The sequence below is a fragment of the Berghia stephanieae genome, chromosome 8 (genome assembly GCF_034508935.2).
Source record: "Berghia stephanieae isolate SIO BIC M18660-M18661 chromosome 8, UCSD_Bste_1.3, whole genome shotgun sequence".
Taxonomy (NCBI): domain Eukaryota; kingdom Metazoa; phylum Mollusca; class Gastropoda; order Nudibranchia; family Aeolidiidae; genus Berghia; species Berghia stephanieae.
In genome coordinates, this window is record NC_088367.1 from 4,085,592 (window position 1) to 4,108,091 (window position 22,500).

At 38.5% G+C, this 22,500-nt stretch overlaps 1 protein-coding gene across 1 annotated transcript in view; it reads right to left on the reverse strand.

The window, feature by feature from the left end:
* LOC144978041 (arylsulfatase B-like) overlaps window positions 1–22,500 on the reverse strand; it is a 40,938-nt gene that overhangs the window by 763 nt on the left and 17,675 nt on the right. The window contains exons 3-14 of the mRNA XM_078923525.1: window positions 19,012–19,123; window positions 17,518–17,569; window positions 15,979–16,079; window positions 15,427–15,533; window positions 13,333–13,496; window positions 11,723–11,824; window positions 11,033–11,096; window positions 9,779–9,876; window positions 8,222–8,361; window positions 6,829–6,887; window positions 4,742–4,885; window positions 1,352–1,474 (exon numbers count right to left, since the gene is read on the reverse strand). Of these exons, the coding sequence (XP_078779651.1) occupies window positions 1,352–1,474; window positions 4,742–4,885; window positions 6,829–6,887; window positions 8,222–8,361; window positions 9,779–9,876; window positions 11,033–11,096; window positions 11,723–11,824; window positions 13,333–13,496; window positions 15,427–15,533; window positions 15,979–16,079; window positions 17,518–17,569; window positions 19,012–19,123 (1,266 nt within the window). The remainder of the gene's footprint in view (window positions 1–1,351; window positions 1,475–4,741; window positions 4,886–6,828; window positions 6,888–8,221; window positions 8,362–9,778; window positions 9,877–11,032; window positions 11,097–11,722; window positions 11,825–13,332; window positions 13,497–15,426; window positions 15,534–15,978; window positions 16,080–17,517; window positions 17,570–19,011; window positions 19,124–22,500) is intronic.

Genomic DNA, 22,500 nt, shown 5'->3' on the forward strand with positions numbered 1-22,500 from the left:
CCACTCCACAGCATCTCGGGAGCAGACTCTTCAATCATGATCAGTGCAACTGGGCCCGTCCTGGCAATCTCTAAGGTTGTGCTCAATCGTCAGCTCTGGGCAACCAAATGTACGCAAGGTAGTCTTTACCAGTTCCCCACTATGTTCAGGCTTCCAGCTGTTCTCCCAAGTTTTGCTCGTGCTCTTTTCAGTGTTCCCCATTCATTCTTGGGGAGCTCAGTTCCGTAGGGCAGTTCTTCTCTCGGATCTTCAACAGCTTCATTTGCGTGATTGTCCCAGTCCCTCCATGTGGAAAGTCTGGGTACAGCTCTATGATCAGGTTGATGCTTTCTTCCGTCATAAAGCTCTTTCTCGACTTCAGTCTACTTGGCGTTGGGATGTGATCGTCTTAATCAGGAGGTCTAAGGTTTGACTCCTAGTCGAGGCTGGTTGATACTTATTGGGTGTTTTATTCAAACTGGCAGGGTGCCATACACATGTTTTCATATTTTCATCTTAAGCCAGTCTACCTGTTGTTGTGTTATGGTAAAACTTTGTAATGTACAATACACACACACACACACACACACATATATATATATATATTATATATATATATATATATATATATACAGTATATATATATATATATATATATATATATATATATATATATATATATATACATATATATAAGAAAAATTATAATTGCTTTCTACAAGTGACGATTAACAAAAACCATGAGCGTCTATATAGCACAATATCCATTGAACGTGCTCAAATCGCATTACAAACTGTCCCTGACCAACAGCAACACGTAACATGTACAATGAGACATGCCGCTTGTTAGGTATAATTACAAATTTTTTCCGAGAGAGACAACGCTATTATTAGCAGCCAGGTACTCTTTTTACAGTGCGGTGGTGAGAGAATGTGAGTAAAGAGCCTTTTCCAAGGACTCAACTATGCGCCGAATGAGGCTCGAACCCAAGACCTCCGATTCATACCACTAGACTACACAGTCCTATGGCTGGTAAAGAGAGGGTGAAACACACAAGTAGGACAGTTTCGTTTTACCGTTGTGTTTGTTTGTTTGTTTGTTTCAGTTATTCCACTCTACTCTTGCAAAAATAGACCCAAGAGACAAATTTCCCCCTTTGATATGAATAAAGGGAATTTTAAGGTCGCGGGTTCAAACCCCCATCACCGCCGCGAAATTTTAAAAAATTCTCTATTTTCTTCTGGCACTTGCCTACTCATTTCATCTCTTGTTGTTATCAACATAAGTGCCTGCTCCACTCACTTTTCTGAATGTTATTATTTCTTACAAAATAGATTTCCTCCATAATAATGCCATAGTATTTTCCCTCACCTCTGAGGTTATAAAGCCGATATGTCTGGTCACCCAAGCTGATTCTGTCATGTCGTCTTCCCTTGAATCTGGCTCTGTTAATTCTCCTGTAATCCATCGATGGGTACCAGTCGTTGTAAGGACCTGGAACAAGGGGGGGGGGGGGGGGAGGGGGGAGGGAGTGATGGGGGGGGGGAGAGGGAGGGGGAATTTTACACATACAAACAAAACTAAACATTAAAAAAACACACACACGAAAAAAAAAATAATTAAAAAATTATGATATTCCTCGATCATCAGCGGGGATTAAACCTAAGCCCATGCCGTCTCGTCTTGCCCCGTGCGCATGTCGACCTGTCCGAAATGTATTGATTTGATGTCTCCTTTTCTTGTTGTTGTGTTTCGTTCACGCCTTCTTTTTTTCCCGTGTCGTGTTCATTTAGAGGTTTTTGTTTTGTTTTTGTTTTTTGTTTTTTTTTCTCTCAAATTAATCGCCACCCACTCGTCACCCACTTATATCATGTTGGAAATGGACTAGGTGAAAATAAAAATTGAGCTTTTTATATAACGCAATATCCACTAAACGTGTTCAAAGCGCAATACAAAGGGGTCCCTGGCCAACAGCAACATTTAACAATTAGAACGGGACATGACGCCTGTTAGGCGATATTACAAATTTGTTTTCGGACAGAGACAACGCTGTTAACTGCCAGGTACTCATTTTACACCTGAGTACGATGAGAGAATGTGAGTAAATAGCATTCTCCAAAAGGACTCACCGATGCGCCGAACGAAGCTCGAACCCAGAACCTTCCGATCCGAAAGCGAGTGTTATACAGCTAGACCACATAGCCGCACTTCATAATTGTGAAGATATGAGAATATAATGTCAAAATGAAATGTGACCCACCTACATAAAAAGGTATGTCGGGTTGAAACTGTTTGATTGGACGATCAAAACGATAGATAGTATGCGCTTGGCTAGGGAGTTCACAACATTGCCATCCGGAAGTATAACTGCCAACACACAAACCTTTGTGTAATCATGATCGTTTATAGTCAGGTTAATACAATTTTGTGAGAAGTACTCATAAACGCGGATGGCAAAAAACAATAACAAAGACCTGAGTGACCACAACTTCGAACTATCTATAGGGTGTGAGAAGAAAATAAAACAGGAAAAAGTATGACGCTGTAGTAACTCTCTCCTTACCGCACCGGCCATTTTCCGGATTTTCCCCAAAACTTCACACCCCACCTATAGATAGAATGAAGATGACGTCACTCATGTCTTTGTTATTTTATTTTGCCATCCGCGTTTGTGAGTAATTCTCACTAAACTGTATTAACCAGACTATAAAACGTTAAGGTTACACATAGTTGTGTGTGTTGGTTCTTTATACTTCCGTATGGTAATGGTGTGAGCTTCTTAGCCAAGCGCATATTATCTATATAAAAATATATTTACTTCACTTAAACACTAAATCTGTTAGTTCTTGCTGTACATAGATCAAGAGTTTTTTTTTTGTTAAACATTTTTGTTCCAATATTATAATGTACAAAAGAAATCAGAATGACAAAAATGTTGGCTGCATCGTAACGAATGTGACGATTTTTCTATGGGTGGTAAGGAGCGGGTTAATTCGAAGAAGAAATTAGAAACATTCGAAAATTTTTAAGCAATAAGAACTAACTATAATTGAAGTTAATACATACTAAGTTTGATAAAAAAAATTCATGATTGGTTAAGAAACGATGCCTGCCTGCTATAGATAGTATGCGCTTGGCTAAGACGCTCATAACATTGCCATCCGGAAGTATAACGGACCAACACACAAAACTGTCTGTATCCATGAACTTTTAATTTATACTCTGGTTCCGACAGTTTAGTGAGAAGTACTCATAAACACGGATGGCAAAAAACAATAACAAAGACACAGTGACGTCAACTTCATTCTATCTTTAATCGAAGTTAATACATACTAAGTTTGATAAAAAATTCACGATTGGTTAAGAAACTTTGCCGGCCTGCTGTACCAAAGTCGTATCAAAATTACGATATTGAAAGTTTCCAAACATGTATCATGTTTTTAGCAGTGGTGTGTTACTAGTATGCGGCTATGTGGTCTTGTGGTGTGACACTCGCTTTCGGGTCGCTCGGAAGCGTCGTGTGTTCGAGCCTCGCTTGGTGAATAGTTGAGTCCTTGGGGAAAAAAAAAAAAACCTCTTTACTCACATCCTCGGACTTTACTCAGGTGTAAAATGTGTATATGACCGTTAACATCGTTGTCTCTATCCGAATTAAAAATTGTAATATCGCCTAACAGGCGTTATGTCTCGTTCTACATGTTAAGTGTTGCTGTTGGCCAGGGACCCCTTGTAAAGCGCTTTGAGGTTGTTTAATGGATATTGCGCTCAATAAAACCTCAAGTTTTTTTTAAGGTTTCAAAGTTTCTAAGTTTATTTAATCTTAGGCTTTCGCCAATAATTCATTCAATTTGATGACAACATACCTTCTTGTGAGAAAAGTGAGAAAAAAAATGGTCAATGGAACCAAAAAAAAATATAATGATACCATTCATAACCACAAATAAGGTGGTGTTTCTTTTTTACGAAACCCGCCGAAACCCAGTCCCAGGTTCACTCCCCACTGCTGCCTACTTCCCATAACTTTGTCGGGTTTTGGTAGGTTCCGGCGGGCCATCGTAAAGTTATATATAGCATGGCAACGTCGCCATCGTTATGTTATAGCCTGACACTGAAATCCAAAAGGACTGGCAGTTTGACGTCATTATTTGGTTTTTGCACCGCCTTGTGAGTTGTCGTTAGTAGAGCTCATGGAAACAAGTTATTTCATTGGTTGAACTATTGGGATTTTGACGTCATTTTTTTGGTCAGTGTCAGGCCATAACTTTATGAAGGCCACGATGGCACTGAATAAAAAAAGACGTCAAAATGCCAGTCTTTTGCCACAAAAGAAAACAAATCGTGAGTTGTATTCAATAGTTCAACCAATAAAATAACGTGTTTCCATGAGCTCTACTAACGACAACTCACGAGACGCTACACAAACCTAAAGAAATGACGTCAAACTGCCAGTCCTAGAGGGTTCTAGTGGCAGGCTATAGATAGAATGCGCTTGGCCAAGGAGTTCACAACATTGCCATCCGGAAGTATAACGGACCAACACACAAACTCTGTGTAACCATGAACTTTTATAGTCTTGTTAATACAGTTTAGTGAGAACAACTCACAAACGCGGATGGCAAAAACAATAACAAAGGCCTGAGTGACGTCATCTGCATACTATCTATATGTTAACGATGGCTACGGTTTCGGCGGGTTTCGAAAAAAGGAGCACCGCAAAAACGGTCAAGTACGATATTATAATGTTTATAATATAATAAGTACCAGGTCTTCCTACGAATAGTTTGTAGTAACCGATACGAAGCGCTCCTTTTCCAGACGGTTCTATGTTGTATACCATTTCTGTACGTGACGATCTGGCACCCATGGTCAGGGTTTTCCATTGGTTCACCCCGTCAAGTCCTGGATCTGGTGGAGGTCAGAAAACAGTTAGAAGAGTTCAAGGTCACATGTTACAGTAGATTGAGATATGTCATTGGATTCAGTAGTCTGATGTCACGCCGCCCGGCAACGGCGGCCATCTTGGTTCTAAACAAAGAAAATCATTACTTTTTATTCTTCATGCTGGCTAGAACTTTTCATATGCTTTGAGATCAGAATGTGTAAAAGTCAAAACATAATCAAATTTATCTTATTTTCTCCTCTGGATACGCTTTATGCTCGCCGGAGAAATATTTCCAATAGTTTAGAGCCAGTGTTACTAAGTTACCATGCGTCATTAGGAAGGAAGTGACGTTATGACTGTTGAAGAGTATTATGACCCACCATCTGAAGAAAAAACGGTGTTCTGTCTGTCATGGTGAAGTCGAAACCGAAAATATAGTTGGCATGAAAACTCAATCTTTTAAAACTCAAGACAGTTTTAAAATGCAAAAACAACGATTCTTCAATAGCAGACAGTTTTAAAGTAAAATAAAAATTCTAAATGGCATTGAAAATTACAAACTGGCAACCCTGCCCGATTCAGTGGGGGAGAAAGGTTGAATTTTGAGTAGGCGATAAATCTTGTCTCCAAACTAAGTGCTCTTACAATTATTTTAAAAAGGTTGTAGCCTACGCTTTATAGCGATATGTGAAGATCTCAGATGCTAAAATCTGTTGAAAGATTTTGAAAACAAAAAAAGGGCAATTTTACAATCAATTGTCTTTCCTTACAGAGAAGAGTCAAGGAAATAGTTGAAGGCCGTGAGTTATGCGATCTTTTAACCTCGTTTTGTGATAACCTCAGCTGCCAGATAACACTACGGGTAACAAGAAACTACAGCAACAATAACGACGACAACAACAACAACAACAATCCCATTTCACTTCCTCGGGTTTGAAGCAAATAAAATAAAAAAAGAGAGAAAAACAAGTTCTGTAGAACTGTAAAAGAACGCTTTATATGTATATACATACATACAATAGTAGTAGTAGTAGTAGTAGTAGTAGTAGTAGTAGTAGTAGTAGTAGTAGTAGTAGTAGTAGTAGTAGTAGTAGTAGTAGTAGTAGTAGTAGTAGTAGTAATCTTCACAGACTGAATGACGCTTGCTGAGAATTGTGTGATTCAGTCATGGTCGATAAGTATAGCTGCTCTCTCCATCCATGTTGTTAATTGTTTCCATTGGTCACGGTCCTGGGCCAGAGTTTTGAGGCTGTCAAGATCTTGTTGTGACTTTAGTACGAAGGGCACTGCAGTATTTCTAAGTTCTTCATGGATTAATTCGGCCTCATCTGAATATAGAAATTTCTGATATGTAGAGAGGTCCTGGTGCAGGGTAGTTACTTTTGATGTCGGTGGTCTCCCTACATATTTGTTGCCATGAAGGAAACATTCTATCATTGCAGTTTGGGCTGGGATGTTATCTTCTCGACGTAAGATGTGACCAAATAGCCTCCATCGCTGTTCATTTATTATTGTACTCAGAAGTTGGACCCTGTTTTTCTCATAGAGATCAATATTTGTAATTGTCTCTGGACAATAGATTCCGATTACGCGATGTAATTGAATTCAATAGTCTGATGTCACGTCGCCCAGCAACGGCGGCCATCATGGTTCTAAACAAAGAAAATCTGTACTTTTTATTCTTCATGATGGCTAGAACTTTTCATATGTCTTGTGATCAGAATGTGTAAAACTCAAAACATGATCAGATTTATAATGTTTTTTTTCCCCTCTGGATACCCTTTTCATGAGGGCGTCCGCCATTTTCCCGATAGTTTAGAGCCAGTTACTGAGTTATCATACGTTATTATGAGGGAAGTGACGTTACGACTGTTGAAGCGCATTGTTTGCGGTGGTATGAATCGAGACTTTCTAAGTTCTTTTTTGTGAGGCCCCATGTTCCACAATTATATCTACTGGTTAATACCTGGTTTGAGTCCAGCGAGATGGAGCAATGTAGGGTGCCAATCTGAGATGTGCATCAATCTGTCATGAATGGACGAGAATTTGGGGATGGGTTAGAGTTTGGGTGGGGATGGGTTTGGAGTTGTTGTTGTTGTTGTTGTTATTATTATTATTATTATTATTATTATTATTATTATTATTATTATTATTATTATTATTATTATTATTATTATTATTATTATTATTATTAGTAGTAGTAGTAGTAGTAGTAGTAGTAGTAGTAGTATTAGTAGTACTAGTAGTAGTAGTAGTAGTAATGAGTAGTAGTAGTAGTAGTAGTAGTAGTAGTAGTAGTAGTAGTAGTAGTAGTAGTGTAGTAGTAGTAGTATTGTTATTATTATTATTATTATTATTATTATTATTATTATTATTATTATTATTATTATTATTATTATTATTATTATTATTATTATTATTGTTATTTTTATTATTATTGTTATTATTATTATTATTATTATTATTATTATTATCATTATTATTATTATTATTATCATTATTATTATTATTATTAATATTAATATCATTATTACTATGATTACTATCGTTGTTGTTATTACATATTATTATTCTTACTATTATTACCACCATCATTATTATCATCGCAATAGTATCATCTTCTTTATCATCACCATCACCATCATCTTTAAACAACACAGCTAGACTACAGGTGATACCTTAGCCATCGTAAAGTTATGGCCTGACACTGACCAAAATATGACGTCAAAATGCCAGTCTTTGGCCACAAAAGAAAACAAATCGTGAGTTGTATTCAATAGTTCAATTAATGGGACCACTTGTTTCCACGAGCTCTACTAACGGCAACTCACTTGGCGGTGCAAAAAACAAATAATCACGTCAAACTGCCAGTCTTTTTGGGTTTCAGTGTAGCCATCGTTATGTTATAGCCTGACACTGAAATCCAAAAGGACTGGCATTTTGATGTCATTATTTGGTTTTTGCACCGTCTAGTGAGTTGTCGTTAGTAGAGCTCATGGAAACAAGTTATTTCATTGGTTGAACTATTGAATACAACTCACGATTTGTTTTCTTTTGTGGCCAAAGACTGGCATTTTGACGTCATTTTTTTGGTCAGTGTCAGGCTATAAGTTAACGATGGCTGCGGTGTCAGGCTCTAGATAGTATGCAGATGACGTCACTCAGGCCTTTGTTATTGTTTTTGCCATCCGCGTTTGTGAGTTGTTCTCACTAAACTGTATTAACAAGACTATAAAAGTTCATGGTTACACAGAGTTTGTGTGTTGGTCCGTTATACTTCCGGATGGCAATGTTGTGAACTCCTTGGCCAAGCGCATTCTATCTATAACTTTAGGAAGGCCACGGTGATACCAACTCACCTGTTGCTCGTGTAACCCCGTTTCTTCAACAAGGTGTGGCTAAAGACGAAAGTGGGTACCCGAGTTCCTCCCTCCCAAAGAGTGGCTTTGGCACCCCGTAGAGGCAGGTTGTTGCCCCCGACGTAAGGCATGCCTCCGTTCTGGTGGGGACATTGAAGAAATGGATGATAATGATGATGATGATGATGATGATGATGATGATGATGATGATGATGATGATGATGATGGTGATGATGATGGTGTGTGATGTGTGATGATGATGATGATGATGATGATGATGATGATGATGATGATGATGATGATGGTGATGATGATGATGATGATGATGATGGTGATGGTGATGATGATGGTGGTGGTGATGCTGATGATGATGATGATGATGATGATGATGATGATGATGCTGATGATGATGCTGATGATGATGATGGTGATGATGATGATGATGATGATGATGATGATGATGATGATGATGGTGATGATGATGATGATGATGGTGAAGATGATGATGATGATGATGGTGATGATGGTGATGATGATGATGATGATGATGATGATGATGATGATGATGATGATGGTGATGATGATGATGATGATGATGATGATGATGATGATGATGATGGTGATTATGATGATGATGATGATGATGGTGATTATGATGATGATGATGATGGTGATTATGATGATGATGATGATGATGATGATGATGATGATGATGATGATGATGATGATGATGATGATGGTGATGATGATGATGATGATGATGATGGTGGTGATGATGGTGGTGATGATGATGATGATGATGATGATGATGATGATGATGATGATGATGATGGTGATGATGATGATGATGATGATGATGATGATGATGATGATGATGATGATGATAATAATAATAATAATAATAATAATAATAACAATAATAACTATAACAAGGACTCAACTATGCGCCGAGCGAGGCTCGAATCCAGGACCTTACTCTCTATTCGAAAGAGAGTGTCATACCACTAGACCACATAGCCGTATATACAACTATTACATAGTATGCATCTATAGATAGTATGCAGATGACGTCACTCAGGCCTTTGTTATTGTTTTTGCCATCCGCGTTTGTGAGTTGTTCTCACTAAACTGTATTAGCAAATTAGCATGACGTTCATGGTTACACAGAGTTTGTGTGTTGTCCGTTATACTTCCGGATGGCAATGTTGTGAACTCCTTGGCCAAGCGCATTCTATCTATAGGGAATGAGATTAGCGGAAGAGTAGCGTCCCTTGATTGGACGTCGCTGGGGAGAAGTTATTTGTAAACAAACCAACTACAAACCAAGCGCTCCAAATACAAAATTTATTATTCATATTTCTGAACAAAAATGCATATCATAATCAATGTTATGCATTTTTGGACAGAAATATGAATAATAAATTTTGTATTTGAGCGCTTGGCTTGCAGTTGGTTTGTTTACAAATAACTTCTCCCCCGGTGACGTCCAATCAAGGGACGCTACTCTTCCGCTAATCTTATTCCCTATTCAGATTATGGCACCGTTGGTTAACTTACATCACTGGTGAAGACAAACAACAAATTATCCATAAATCCATACTGGTATAGCGCCGATGTGATGTTCCCAATGGCCTCATCCACAGCACTCACCATTCCTGAAAAAAAATGAACACAGAGCTTGGCTTTGCCGTTTTCTGACTAAACTTATTTTTCAAATTGGCCAGAAATCTATTCCTTAACCCTCTCCTTACCAACTATAGATAGAACGAAGATGACGTCACTCAAGCCTTTGTTATTGTATTTTGCCATCGGCGTTTGTGAGTGATTCTCACTAAACTGTATTAACCAGACTATAAACGTTCATGGATACACACAGTTTTGTGTGTTGGTCCTTTATACTTCCGGATGGCAATGTTATGAGCTTCTTAGCCACGCGCAGGCTATAGATAGCGTGTTTTGCTAAAGATATTATTTATCGCAAGAACTTTACAGCTATAGTGTTTGAGTGGTAAAAATATATTTTTGTGTTTGTTGGGTGTGAAGTTTTGGGGAAAATCCTGAAAATGGCTGATAAGAAGAAAGTTAAAATATATTTCTCTATCGATTAACCAGTTAGCTGCCATACTCTAGAGAGACAAATACGTACGATAAAAAAATAATTGGCCAGAAAACTCGTCCTTCAAATATCGATCTTCATCTCGGCAGAAAACTATCAAACCTAGGACCTCGCGAGATCTTTTATGAAAGTTCTAGGTTAGAGTGTTTTTGCCAAGATGAGGGTCATTTAAATCGATCGATATTTCAAAGACGAGTTTTCTGGCCAAATTTTTTAAATACGATTTTTATTTTTTTTTAATGACAATACAAACTTTGTCAGCCATCTTGAAAATCTCTCTCCTTACCAGCTATTTTTAGAATTTCCCCCGAAAATTCACACCCAACCAGCACAAATATAGACGTTTTTTATTCAAAAAAAGTAACACGTGAGCTCTATAACACAGTGTTTAGTATTTATAGCTGTAATCAAAGCATTTCTATAATTTTCGTGATGTACGAGAGAAATCAGAATGAGAAAATTGTTGGTTGCATCGTAACGAATGTGACGATTTCCTTATGGGTGGTAAGGAGAGGGTTAAAACGTGAAAAATATGAGATATAAGAATTTGACGCTTGCCAATCTGACATCACATTTATTATTAATTTTTAAAAATTTGAATTTTAAAACAAATATTTTTTGGGTTAATCTGATGTAAATAAGTGATACTATTTTTGGGGAGAGTAGAAAAGAAGTTGTTTTTATTCCAAACTTACCAGCGTATACACGTCTGTAAGGGCTTCGAATGTGGCTGTACATTTTTTCGTATGTCTTGGGGACCTGAGAGGCAGAATGTTGAGTACTGATGATGTTAGTGATAGTGTCAATGATGTTGATGATGATGATGATGATGGTGATTACGATAGTGCTGATGATGATGATGATGATGATGTTGGTGATAGTGTCAATGATTATTATGATGATGATGATGATGATGATGATGATGATGATGATGATGATGATGATGATGATGATAGTGCTGCTGCTACTGATGAAGATGATGATGATGATGATGACGACAACGACGATGATGATGATGATGACGACGACGATAGTGCTGCTGCTGATGATGATAATGATGACGATGATGACGAAGACGACGACGATGATGATGATGATGATGATGATGCTGGTGGCGATTATGATGAGGATGATGATGATGATGATGATGATGATGATGATGATGTTAGTGGCGATTATGATGAGGATGGTGATGATGATGATGTTGGTGGCGATTATGATGATGATGATGATGATGATGATGATGATGATGATGTTAGTGGCGATTATGATGAGGATGGTGATGATGATGATGTTGGTGGCGATTATGATGATGATGATGATGATGATGATGATGATGATGATGATGATGATGATGATGATGTATAGAAACAACATGAATTTACCGTAAGAGGAGTGTGAACAGCTTGAAATGGGAGATAGAGGAACAGTGGTTGGTCGGGATCATGTCTCGCAAGGATGTCCGTAGCACGATTGGCGAATGCATGCTGTGGGGAAAGGAGAACTGAAATATTAGACATGGGTCATAAATTTTTTAAAATTGAGCATTTATAGCGCAATATCCACTAAATGTGCTCAAAGCGCTTTACAAGGGGTCCCTGACCAACAGGAACATTTAACATTTAGGACGAGATATGACGCCTGTTAGGCGAGATTATATATTTTTCGGACAGAGACAACGCTGTTAACGGCCAGGTACTCATTTTACACCTGAGTGCGGTGAGAGGACGTGGGTAAAAATCATTCTCCATGGACTCAACTATGAGCCGAGCGAGGCTCGAACCCAGGACCTCCCGATCAGGTACTCATTTTTCACCCGAGTACTGTGAGAGAAAGTGAGTAGAGAGTCTTTTCCAAGGACTCAACTATGCGCTGGGTGTGACTCGAACCCAGGATTTTCTTCCGATCCGAAAGCGAGTGCCATACTACAAGACCATATGTGACCCATCGTCTCAAAACGTTATTATGTCGGAACGAACCAGCTGCTTAGAATCTGAATTAAATGTTAATCTGGTCAAACATTTAAATTGTTGCCATAAGCACCCTAAAACACGGTATCCATTCTCCTCAATAAAACATACAAATTCAACACAATTCTGATATTTCTGGCTATAAATTCAATTTTCAACATCTTAACCAACCCGACCTAATACCGTTTTGAGGCAAAGGGTGACATATAGACCAGCCTCCATTGAAAAAGTACGGATAAGTTGGCAATGCAGGTTTAAGTAGTTAATCTGCCGTAATCTAGAAAAACAAATATTTAAAAATTTGGCGAAAAAACTCGTCCTTCAAATATCAATCGATATAAATGATCCCTCATCTTGGCAAAATTTCTCAAACCCGGGACTTTGCCGAAGTCTTCTATAAAGTCTACCTTTACTCTTTTTACCTTCTATCTTTCCTGTGAGAGCAAGATGTTCAATACATTTATGTCGATTTAGGTGCCCTAAAAATTGCATTTGTCTTTTTCTTATTGTACGAATTAATAACCTTTTAGTTTCAGCTTGCTCTAATACTTCTTCATTAGTTTTCTTCTCTGTCCATGAGATTCTTAACATCCTTCTATGAAACCACATTTCTGCTGCCTCCAGTTTCTTTCTAATGTCTTCTGTAATTGTCCAGCTTTCGCAGCCATATAAAAATACTGACCATACATAGGCCTTCAAAACCCTATGTTTTGTTGTCATTGAGATATTGTGGTTTTTAAAAATTAGACTCATTTTATTAAAACTATCTTTAGCTATTGCAATTCTTCGTTTTATTTCTGTGTTGCATCTGCCATCTGAAGTTATTATGTATCCAAGATATTTAAATGTCTGAACTTGTTTTATAGTTTTTCCTTTGCTTATTAAATTGCATATTGGATTTCTTTCTCTCCTTTATAGAGTACGAAGGTTAAATAGTTAAAACTGGATAAATTTCACACCATGATTTATATAATGAATTACGTACTATCTCTAGTACTCAGTACTTTTGATAAAAATACGATTACCGTAGAATATTGCCCTTCTGTCTCGGTCCAAGCCGTCGTATTAAACCGGAAGTCCTTGCCCATCTCAAAACCGGTTGCTTTGACTTTGAAAAGGCTTTTCATCATCAGCTGACCTGCCGAGAAGAGCGTCCAGCTAGTTTCTGCCTGCCGACTGATTTCATCCTCTGTAATATAGAAATCAATACTCTTCAACAGTCGTAACGTCACTTCCTTCCTAATGACGCATGGTAACAGTAACATTGGCTCTAAACTATTGGAACAATGGCGGACGTCCGTATGAAATATTTCCCCGGCGACATAAAAGCGTTTCCAGAGGGAAAAAACATAAATTTGATCATGTTTTGACTTTTACACATTCTGATCACAAGGCTTATGAAAAGGGAATGAAAAGTTCTAGCCATCATGAAGAATAAAAAGTAATGATTTTCTTTGTTTAGAACCAAGATGGCCGCCGTTGCCGGGCGGCGTGACATCAGACTACTGATTCCTATTGATTGTTACACATTCTGTTCCAGACCTCCCATAGTGGGCAGGAAGGCACATAATGTGTCTTCTATCCCCTTATATCTGTTTTTCAACATGCTTTCTGTCTTTGTCTTCGGATACCCTGGCTTAGAGTGAAACAGTTAAATGTTAGTTGGTTTTGGGAGATGATATTTTTTCCCTTGTAAATCATCTCTCTGTTATGCACTGTATTATGTTTTGTTTATGTTTTATTTATGATTTGTAAACATTTGAGTGTATTCCTCTTAGTGGGGACATGTGCTTGTGTCTGGATGAGAATTTAGGTTATCGATAACTAAGTATATTGATAGTGAGCTCTTGGAATGTACATCTGTTTTCTATTTGAGCCAATTCCCCTATGCCTGCCTTATTTTTGGGTGCTTTAATTGTAATTCTAGAATTCTTTACTATCCCATTTTCTTCCTTTTTACTGGCGCTGATATGACCTAAATGTGTTGCAAGCGCTGTAAAACCCTTAAAAACAAAGATAAAAACATTGTTACACATTTATGAGTTATCGCGTTTATCCGATATTGATTGTGTAGGAATAAACTAAATACCCGGTGTGTCTTTTTTATGAAACTCGCCGAAACCCTACGAAACCCGGGAAGTAGGTAGCAGTGGGGAGTGAACCTGGGACTCAGGGAAATGTACACCATTTGGGAGTGAACCTGGGACCTGGTTTCGGTGGGTTTCGTAAAAAAGCAATCAGTGCTTTTTTTTACGAAACCCGCCTAAACCCGGCAGAACCCGACAATATCCGGCAAAGTTATGGGAAGTAGACAACTATGGAACTCAGGGAAGCGTACACCAGTCGGGTGTGAACCTGAGACGATGGTTATCGGCGGGTTTCGGCTGGTTTCGTAAAAAAGACACACCCCTAAATACCCGTGGAATGGGGTCAATCGACGTGCACATATTTGCAGGTCTGATAACCCATTTCCTCATGGGCTCATTGTTGTAATGGAAATATCAAAAATAAAAAAAATATTTTTAAAAGACGCAAAATATTGACCATTACAACAACGTTAAACTCGGCCCATAAGTGAGTTCGGATGACAGCCTTGCTTATATATACACGTCGGGGTGACTAAAGCCAGTTGGGGTGATAAAGACCAGCCCCAAAATGTTCTCCCAAGATTGAAAATTATTAAACATATGTGACCAGTCGTTTCAAAACGGTATTAAGTCGGGATGGGCCAGATGCTAAAAAGTCAAATTATAGTTAAACTAGTCAAAAATATGAAACGTTGGTATTTAGCACAGTAAAATATGATATTCCTTCTCCTCTATAAAGCAAATAAACTCAACTTAAGTATGATAATTATGCTACAAATTCTATTTTCAGCATCTTAATCATCCCGACTTAATACCGTTTTGAGACGAGTGGTCACATATTGTAAAATGTACATCATTTAACAGAATTCAGCTTTTCTTTCAATTCCTCCTCCGCACCCCCCCCCCTTCCACTCCCCCTCCCAATCTATTGTCCTCCCCCCCCCCCCGCCCCCCCCTATCCATTTTCCTCTCCTCCCCCCCCCCCCCCCCCCACCACTTTGAGATAGTATGTATTGGGTGTCCACTACTCACGTTTGACATGTGTGTAGTGATTTTCACTTCCGATGTAGAAGCCGAAAAAGGAGTCGAACCCTCTACCCGTTGGTGTGTACTTCTCATTGCAGTAACCCAAATGCCATCTGGAAAAAAAAAAAGAGTAACAGTAGAAGGAACAAAATTATGGTCACTCAGATCTTAGTCATTGTTTTTATTTTAGCCAGCCATTATGATAATGATGATAAAGATGGTGATGATAATGATGTTGATGATGATGAGGATGATGATGATGAGGATGATGATGATGATGATGATGATGATGATGATGATGATGATAAAGATGGTGATGATGATGATGATGATGATGATGATGATGATGATGATGATGATGATGATGATGATGAGGATGATGATGATGATGATGATGATGATGACGACGATGATACTGATGCTGATACTGATAATGATAATGAAGATGCTGATGATGATAATGATAATGAAGATGCTGATGATGATGATGGTGATGATGATGATGATGATGATGACGACGACGACGACGACGATGAAGATGACGTAGTCTCGACTCACTTTCCAACCATATGAGTGGCATATCCCGCTTCCTTCAATCTCTCAGCTATCGTCTTGTGTTCCAATGGTAGATACAGACGCTGGGATGGATCAAACGCCTCCTGTTGGTAAGACAATGACAATATAGATAGTATCCGCTTGGTTAAGAAGCTCACACAAATTGCCATCCGGAAGTAGAACGACCAATACCCAAAACTATGTGTTATCTTCAACATTTATAGATAGTATGAAGTTGACGTCACTCTGGTCTTTGTTATTGCTGTTTGCCATCCGCGTTTATGGGTAATTCTCACTACAATATATTAACCTGACTATAAACGTTTAAGGATACACATAGTTTGGTGTGATGGTCCGTTATACTTCCGGATGGCAATATTGTGAGCTTCTCAGCCAAGCGCATAATGTCTATTGATGATATTACATAACACGATAAAACGCTTCATTTAAGATTCTTTTCTTTAAATGCCATTTATTTGAAAAATACAATACGATCTATTAATAATATAGATGTGTAAGCTTGGCCAAGAAACTCACAACATTACCATCCGGAAGTATAATTGACCAACGTACAAAATTATGTGTAACCTTGAATTTTATAGTCTGGTTCATACAGCTTAGTGAGAATTACTCATAAACGCGGATGGCAAAATACAATAACAAAGACCTGAGTGACGCCAACTTCGTTATATCTATAAATAAAAAAATAATAAAAAATTCCCTTTATTCATACTATCACGAAAATTTGATCTAGGGTATTTTATTCAAAGGGAAGACTGGAAGAACCCAGTCAGGCGTCAGCCGCAGTGCATCGCCGTAATTTGAACTAAGGCGAGGTGATTTGCTCAAGGCTGTACAGCGCAGCGGCGGGTGATCGAACTCAGTACCCCGAAGCCCGGCTGCCCCTTATGTTCGTTAATATCATCAATGAATTACAAATAAATAAGTAAATGTAGTCCTTCATAGCAACTAGGCCCAACAAAGCCGGAGTTTATCCCGGTTATTATATCGTGAAACGGACAATAGCAATTGCTTGCTAGCATTTTGATAGGACAATAGTTTATCAGAAGGTACTTCCGCCAGATCGAACAGACCCGGCTATGTTATTAACATTAGTTGTTTAGTAATCGTCGAAAAGCCTGAACTTAAAGATAACATTAGCTAAGCTGTTTGGGAACAGATTTCGGCTTAAATTCATTACAAAGGGAAATAACAATGTTATTAAATATATTATCAAAGATTGTAAGGTTTAGGTCCCTTGATTGCTTTGTTGCCGAAGAAAATAAATGTTTTCTTGTATTTTTTTTTTTTTAGAGAAGGGGGAACAGGAAAATAATGAGAACGAATTGCAACTGTCCGTTTCACGCTTTAGAGAACGGGGATAATCTCCAGCCCATGTCACGTGTACATATATGCAGGTCTGACAACCGTTGGATTTTCAGACTTATGGGCCAAGTTTAACTTTGTTGTAATGGGCAATATTAGGCGTAATTTTTTTTGGAGCACATTTAGTGGATATTTATAGCTCGGGTTTGATTTTACCTGTAGTTTGGTGTGGAAAGGGTACATTCCAGTCATCAAACTGTTTCTTGATCTGAAGAAAAATAAAAGAACATGCATTATTGTGACTTAAAAGATAGAACGAAGATGACGTCACTCAGGTCTTTGTTATTGGTTTTGTCTGGGTTTTTTTTTTTGCCATCCGCGTTTAGGAGTAATTCTCACTAATTGTATTAACCAGACTATAAACGTTTTAAGGTTACACATAGTTTTGTGTGTTGGTCCGTTGTACTTCCGGATGACAATGCTGTGAGCTTTTTAGCCCAGCGCATACTATCTATACGCGCACACATCGATGCTCGGGGTCTCGATGGCTTAGTAGATAGACCACTCGTTTCACACACAAAAAGGACTAACTAAGATAGATACCAGAGATTTTCTTTTTCTTTCTGGCCCTCCCTGTCTACCCAGCAGTGAATGGGCAGATGGGTCTCTAGACCTGGCGGAAAGTACTTTGTGTTAGATTAGCGTCCTGTCCAAAGGATAGCAAGCAATTGTTATTGTGAATTTCACGCTGCGGAAACTGGAATAAACTCCGCCTCCATGCACCTAATGGCTCCGAAGGACTACCTTTTCTTCTTTTTGTTTGTTGTTGTTTTTTGTCTGTTTTTTTTACACAGCGATGCTAAATTTTAAAAGTACTAGATAGTGGAGAAACCGCAAAATTTGCGGAGTAATAAAGGCTATTGGGGAACAGACACTGGTCTTTTTTAATTATTAAACTCTGTATTGTGGAAATCAACATAGATCGAGATGAATCTTTTGAGCCATCAACGATAATAGCGGTCGTTGATAAAGTCACATGTGGTCTTGTGTTATGACAATCGCTATTGGATAGGAAAGTCCTGGGTAAGAGCCTCGCTCTGCGCATGATTGAGTCCTTGGAAAAGGCTCTTCACTCACATTCTCTCATGTCACCGTACACAGGTTTAAAATGAGTACCTGGTCGTTAACAGCGTGGTCTCAGTCCGAAAAAAAATGTAATATTATCGTCTAACAGGCATCATGTCACGTCCTAAATATTATGTGTTGCTGTTGGCCAGGGATCCTTTGTAAAGCGCTTTGAGCACGTTTAGTAGATATATTGCACTATACAAAAGCTCAAGTTTTTTCCTTGTAATTATGGGGCTACTACAACGACCAAGAAGAAGAACGCTGGACTCGTTGGCAAAATTTGAACATGGGCTGAACGGAACAATGTTAAACCACAATCCGATTATTTAAAAATAGATAAATAAAAATGTGAAATTGAATGTAAGCTTCAATTTAATATACGAAAACAGATAAAAAGGACTTTTCGAGTTTACCGTTTATCAACAAAACAGAGATAAATGAAACACTACAGACGAATGAGATAATGTGGTAGTGGCGTTGTTAAGATGAATAAATAAAAGCATTGTTTCGTGTGTTGATTCCTTATATCCGGCTGGCGAATACTGTGAGCTGATTGACTATAAGCAACGCATGAATACTCACGGTGTACATGTAGGTTGTACATAATGGTTGTCCAATATAATCCCCCGTCTAGCCAGCCTGTTGATATTAGGGGTCAGGATCTGTTTGTTGTGCCAGCCCACATCATTCCAACCTGGGAATATCAAGAAAATCAAAACAGGGAATGAGATTAGCGGAAGAGTAGCGTCCCTTGATTGGACGTCACCTTACAGAGAGAACGTCAAAATGGTTTTACGCATGCGTCTCTCTCGTCCTCGTTTTCGGTGAAGTGTCTCATGCCGCACAACTAACATGACGTTCTCTCTCTAATAACTTTTCCGCTCGTGACTTCCAATCAAGGGACGCTACTCTTCCGATAATCTCATTCCCTATACAGAGTCTAGGAGAAGTCATTGTCCACATGAACGGTAACACGTGTAGCCTTTGTCAACTCATAATTTGACTAACCTGATCAAAAAAATATATAAAAATAATATAGATAGCTCGAAGATGACGTCACTCAGGTCTTTGTTATTGTTTTTTTGTCATCCGCGTTTATGAGTAATGCTCACTGAACTGTATTAACCTGACTTTAAACGTTCATGGATACACACAGTTTTGTGTGTTGGTCCGTTATACTTCCGGATGGCAATGTTATGAGCTTCTTAGACAAGCGCATACTATCTATAAATAAATGGGGGCAGTGTGACTCAGCGGTACGGTCTTTGCTTCCTACCCGAAAGGTATGGAGTTCGATCACCCGCCGCTGCGCTGTGTGGCCTTGAGCAAGTCACCTCGCCTCAGCTCAATTTGCGGCAATGCACTGCGGCTAACGCCTGGGATTTTCCAGTCTTCCCTTGGAATAGACCCTAGAGACAAATTTCCCCTATAGGGAATTTAATTTTATTAGATAAATATGATTGAGGGGAGTTATCTGAAACCACGTTGAGTGTTCGACAGTTTCTTGGAGCGAATTTTTTTTTTTTTTTATTCTCACCTCGTTTTTTTTTAACACATTTTCCAACAACGTTGTTTCGTCCAGAATTCCTGGAGACATCAGGAGTTCGTTTAGATATGTCTGGGAGGTGTCCTAGACACGTCTAACCGACCTCCCTGATGAGTCCAGGAATTCTGGACGAAACAACGTTGTTGGAGGACGTATAAAAAAAAAACGAAGTGAGAATTTTAAAAAAATAATAAATAGATGAATAAATAATAAAATTTATAGAGCTCCAATAACCCTCTCACGTGATCGGTGGCGCTTTCGGTGAAGTGTCTCATGCCGCACAAACAGAAACAAGGGAGCCGGTACCAGTGTTAGTGGGTCTTCGTTATTTTGATAGTATGCGCTTGGCTAAGAAGCTCACAACATTGCCATCCGGAAGTATAACGTACAAACACACACAACTATGTGTAACCTTAAACGTTTATAGATAGTATGCAGATGACGTCACTCAGGCCTTTGTTATTGTTTTTGCCATCCGCGTTTGTGAGTTGTTCTCACTAAACTGTATTAACCAGACTATAAAAGTTCATGGTTACACAGAGTTTGTGTGTTGGTCCGTTATACTTCCGGATGGCAATGTTGTGAACTCCTTGGCCAAGCGCATTCTATCTATAGTCTGGTTAATATAGTTTAGTGAGAAGTACTTGTAAACGTGGATGGCAAATAACAATAACAAAGACTTGAATGACATCATCTTCATTCTGTCTATAGATAGAATGCGCTTGGCCAAGGAGTTCACAAAATTGCCATCCGGAAGTATAACGGACCAACACACAAACTCTGTGTAACCATGAACGTTTATAGTCAGGTTAATACAGTTTAGTGAGAACAACTCACAAACGCGGATGGCAAAAACAATAACAAAGGCCTGAGTGACGTCATCTGCATGCTATCTATAGCCTGGCCCTAGAACTGTCGAAGACTTTATATTTTGGCGTCATTTTTAGGTTTATGCAGCGTCTAGTGAGTTGTTGTTAGTTGTGCTCATGGAAACATGTGGTTGAACTAATGAATACAACTCACGAATGGTTTTCTTTTGTGGCCAAAGACTTGTCTTTTGACGTCAGTTTTTGGTCAGTGCGTAGCCATCGTTATGTTATAGCCTGATACTGAAATCCAAAAGGACTGGCATTTTGACGTCAATATTTGGTTTTTGCACCGCCTAGTGAGTTGTCGTTAGTAGAGCTCATGGAAACAAGTTATTTCATTGGTTGAACTATTGAATACAATTCACGATTTGTTTTCTTTTGTGGCCAAAGACTGGCATTTTGACGTCATTTTTTGGTCAGTATCAGGCCATAACTTTCCGAAGGCCACGGTCAGTGTCAGGAAAATAAGTTGACGAAAGCTGCGATCTTAGTGTCAGGCTATAAGTTATGTTAAAGCATGGCACTGACCAACAAATGACGTCAAAAGACAAGTCTTTGACCACAAAAGAAAACAAATCATGAGTTGTATTCAGTAGTTCAACCAACGAAATCACTTGTTTCCTTAAGCTCTACTAACGACAACTCACTAGACGTCACACAAACCTAAAAAATGAGCTCAAACTATAAGTCCTAGTTGGTCTTAGCGTAGCCATCGTTAACATATAGCCTGACACTAGAACATTCTAGGACTGGCAGTTTGACGTCATTTTTTAGGTTTTTGCACCGCCTAGTGAGTTGTCGTTAATAGAGCTCATGGAAACAAGTGATTCCATTGGTTGAACTATTGAATACAACTCACGATTTGTTTTCTTTTGTGGCAAAAGACTGGCATTTTTTGGTCAGTGCCAGGCTATAACTTTACGATGGCTACGGTGTCTTAGTATCAGGCTATCCATTAACGATGGCTATGATCTGACCGACAAGTAAATTTGCTCACGATGTGCGGTCACATGTCCAGTTGACCGAATAAATGTTTGTCATTATTGTCTTATCCGTGAGATAAAAGGAAATGATAATAATATTAATATTATTGTGGGAAATCGGTGAATGGAAGGGACAGCATGTAACGATAATCTATAACGTAACAGTTATTATAGCTGTTATTTTTAATAATAATATAAAGATAATTGAGTTTAGGGGGTTAGTCTTGGGTCAAATGTCGTGACCTTTTCCTTTTGTTTAAGAGGTTATTAGTAATGGATGTATGACTGAATGAATGAATGAATGAATGAATGAATGAATGGATGAATTGATAATTGTGTCGGCTATGATAAGTTTTGTAATGTAACGTTACGTCAAGTGCATTCAGGTCACCCCTCACATTAACCTTTCACATGCGAGGATCGTTTTTACCTTTATTTGATATTGGTGTGAGAATGGGAGCGATCTATATTCAGGTTTTCGTCCAACCGAGTCATCAATCACGTGATTTGTTGCTGCCCAACGATTGGGCATTTCGGAACAAATGTAAACACGCTGCTTTGTTTGTGAAAGTTTTAAACATACCCGTGTGTCAAGTTGAACATAATGACCAGTCGGAATGTTAGATAGTTCCAAATCTGTGAACAGTTTTCAATATGTAGGTCACTTTGAGCA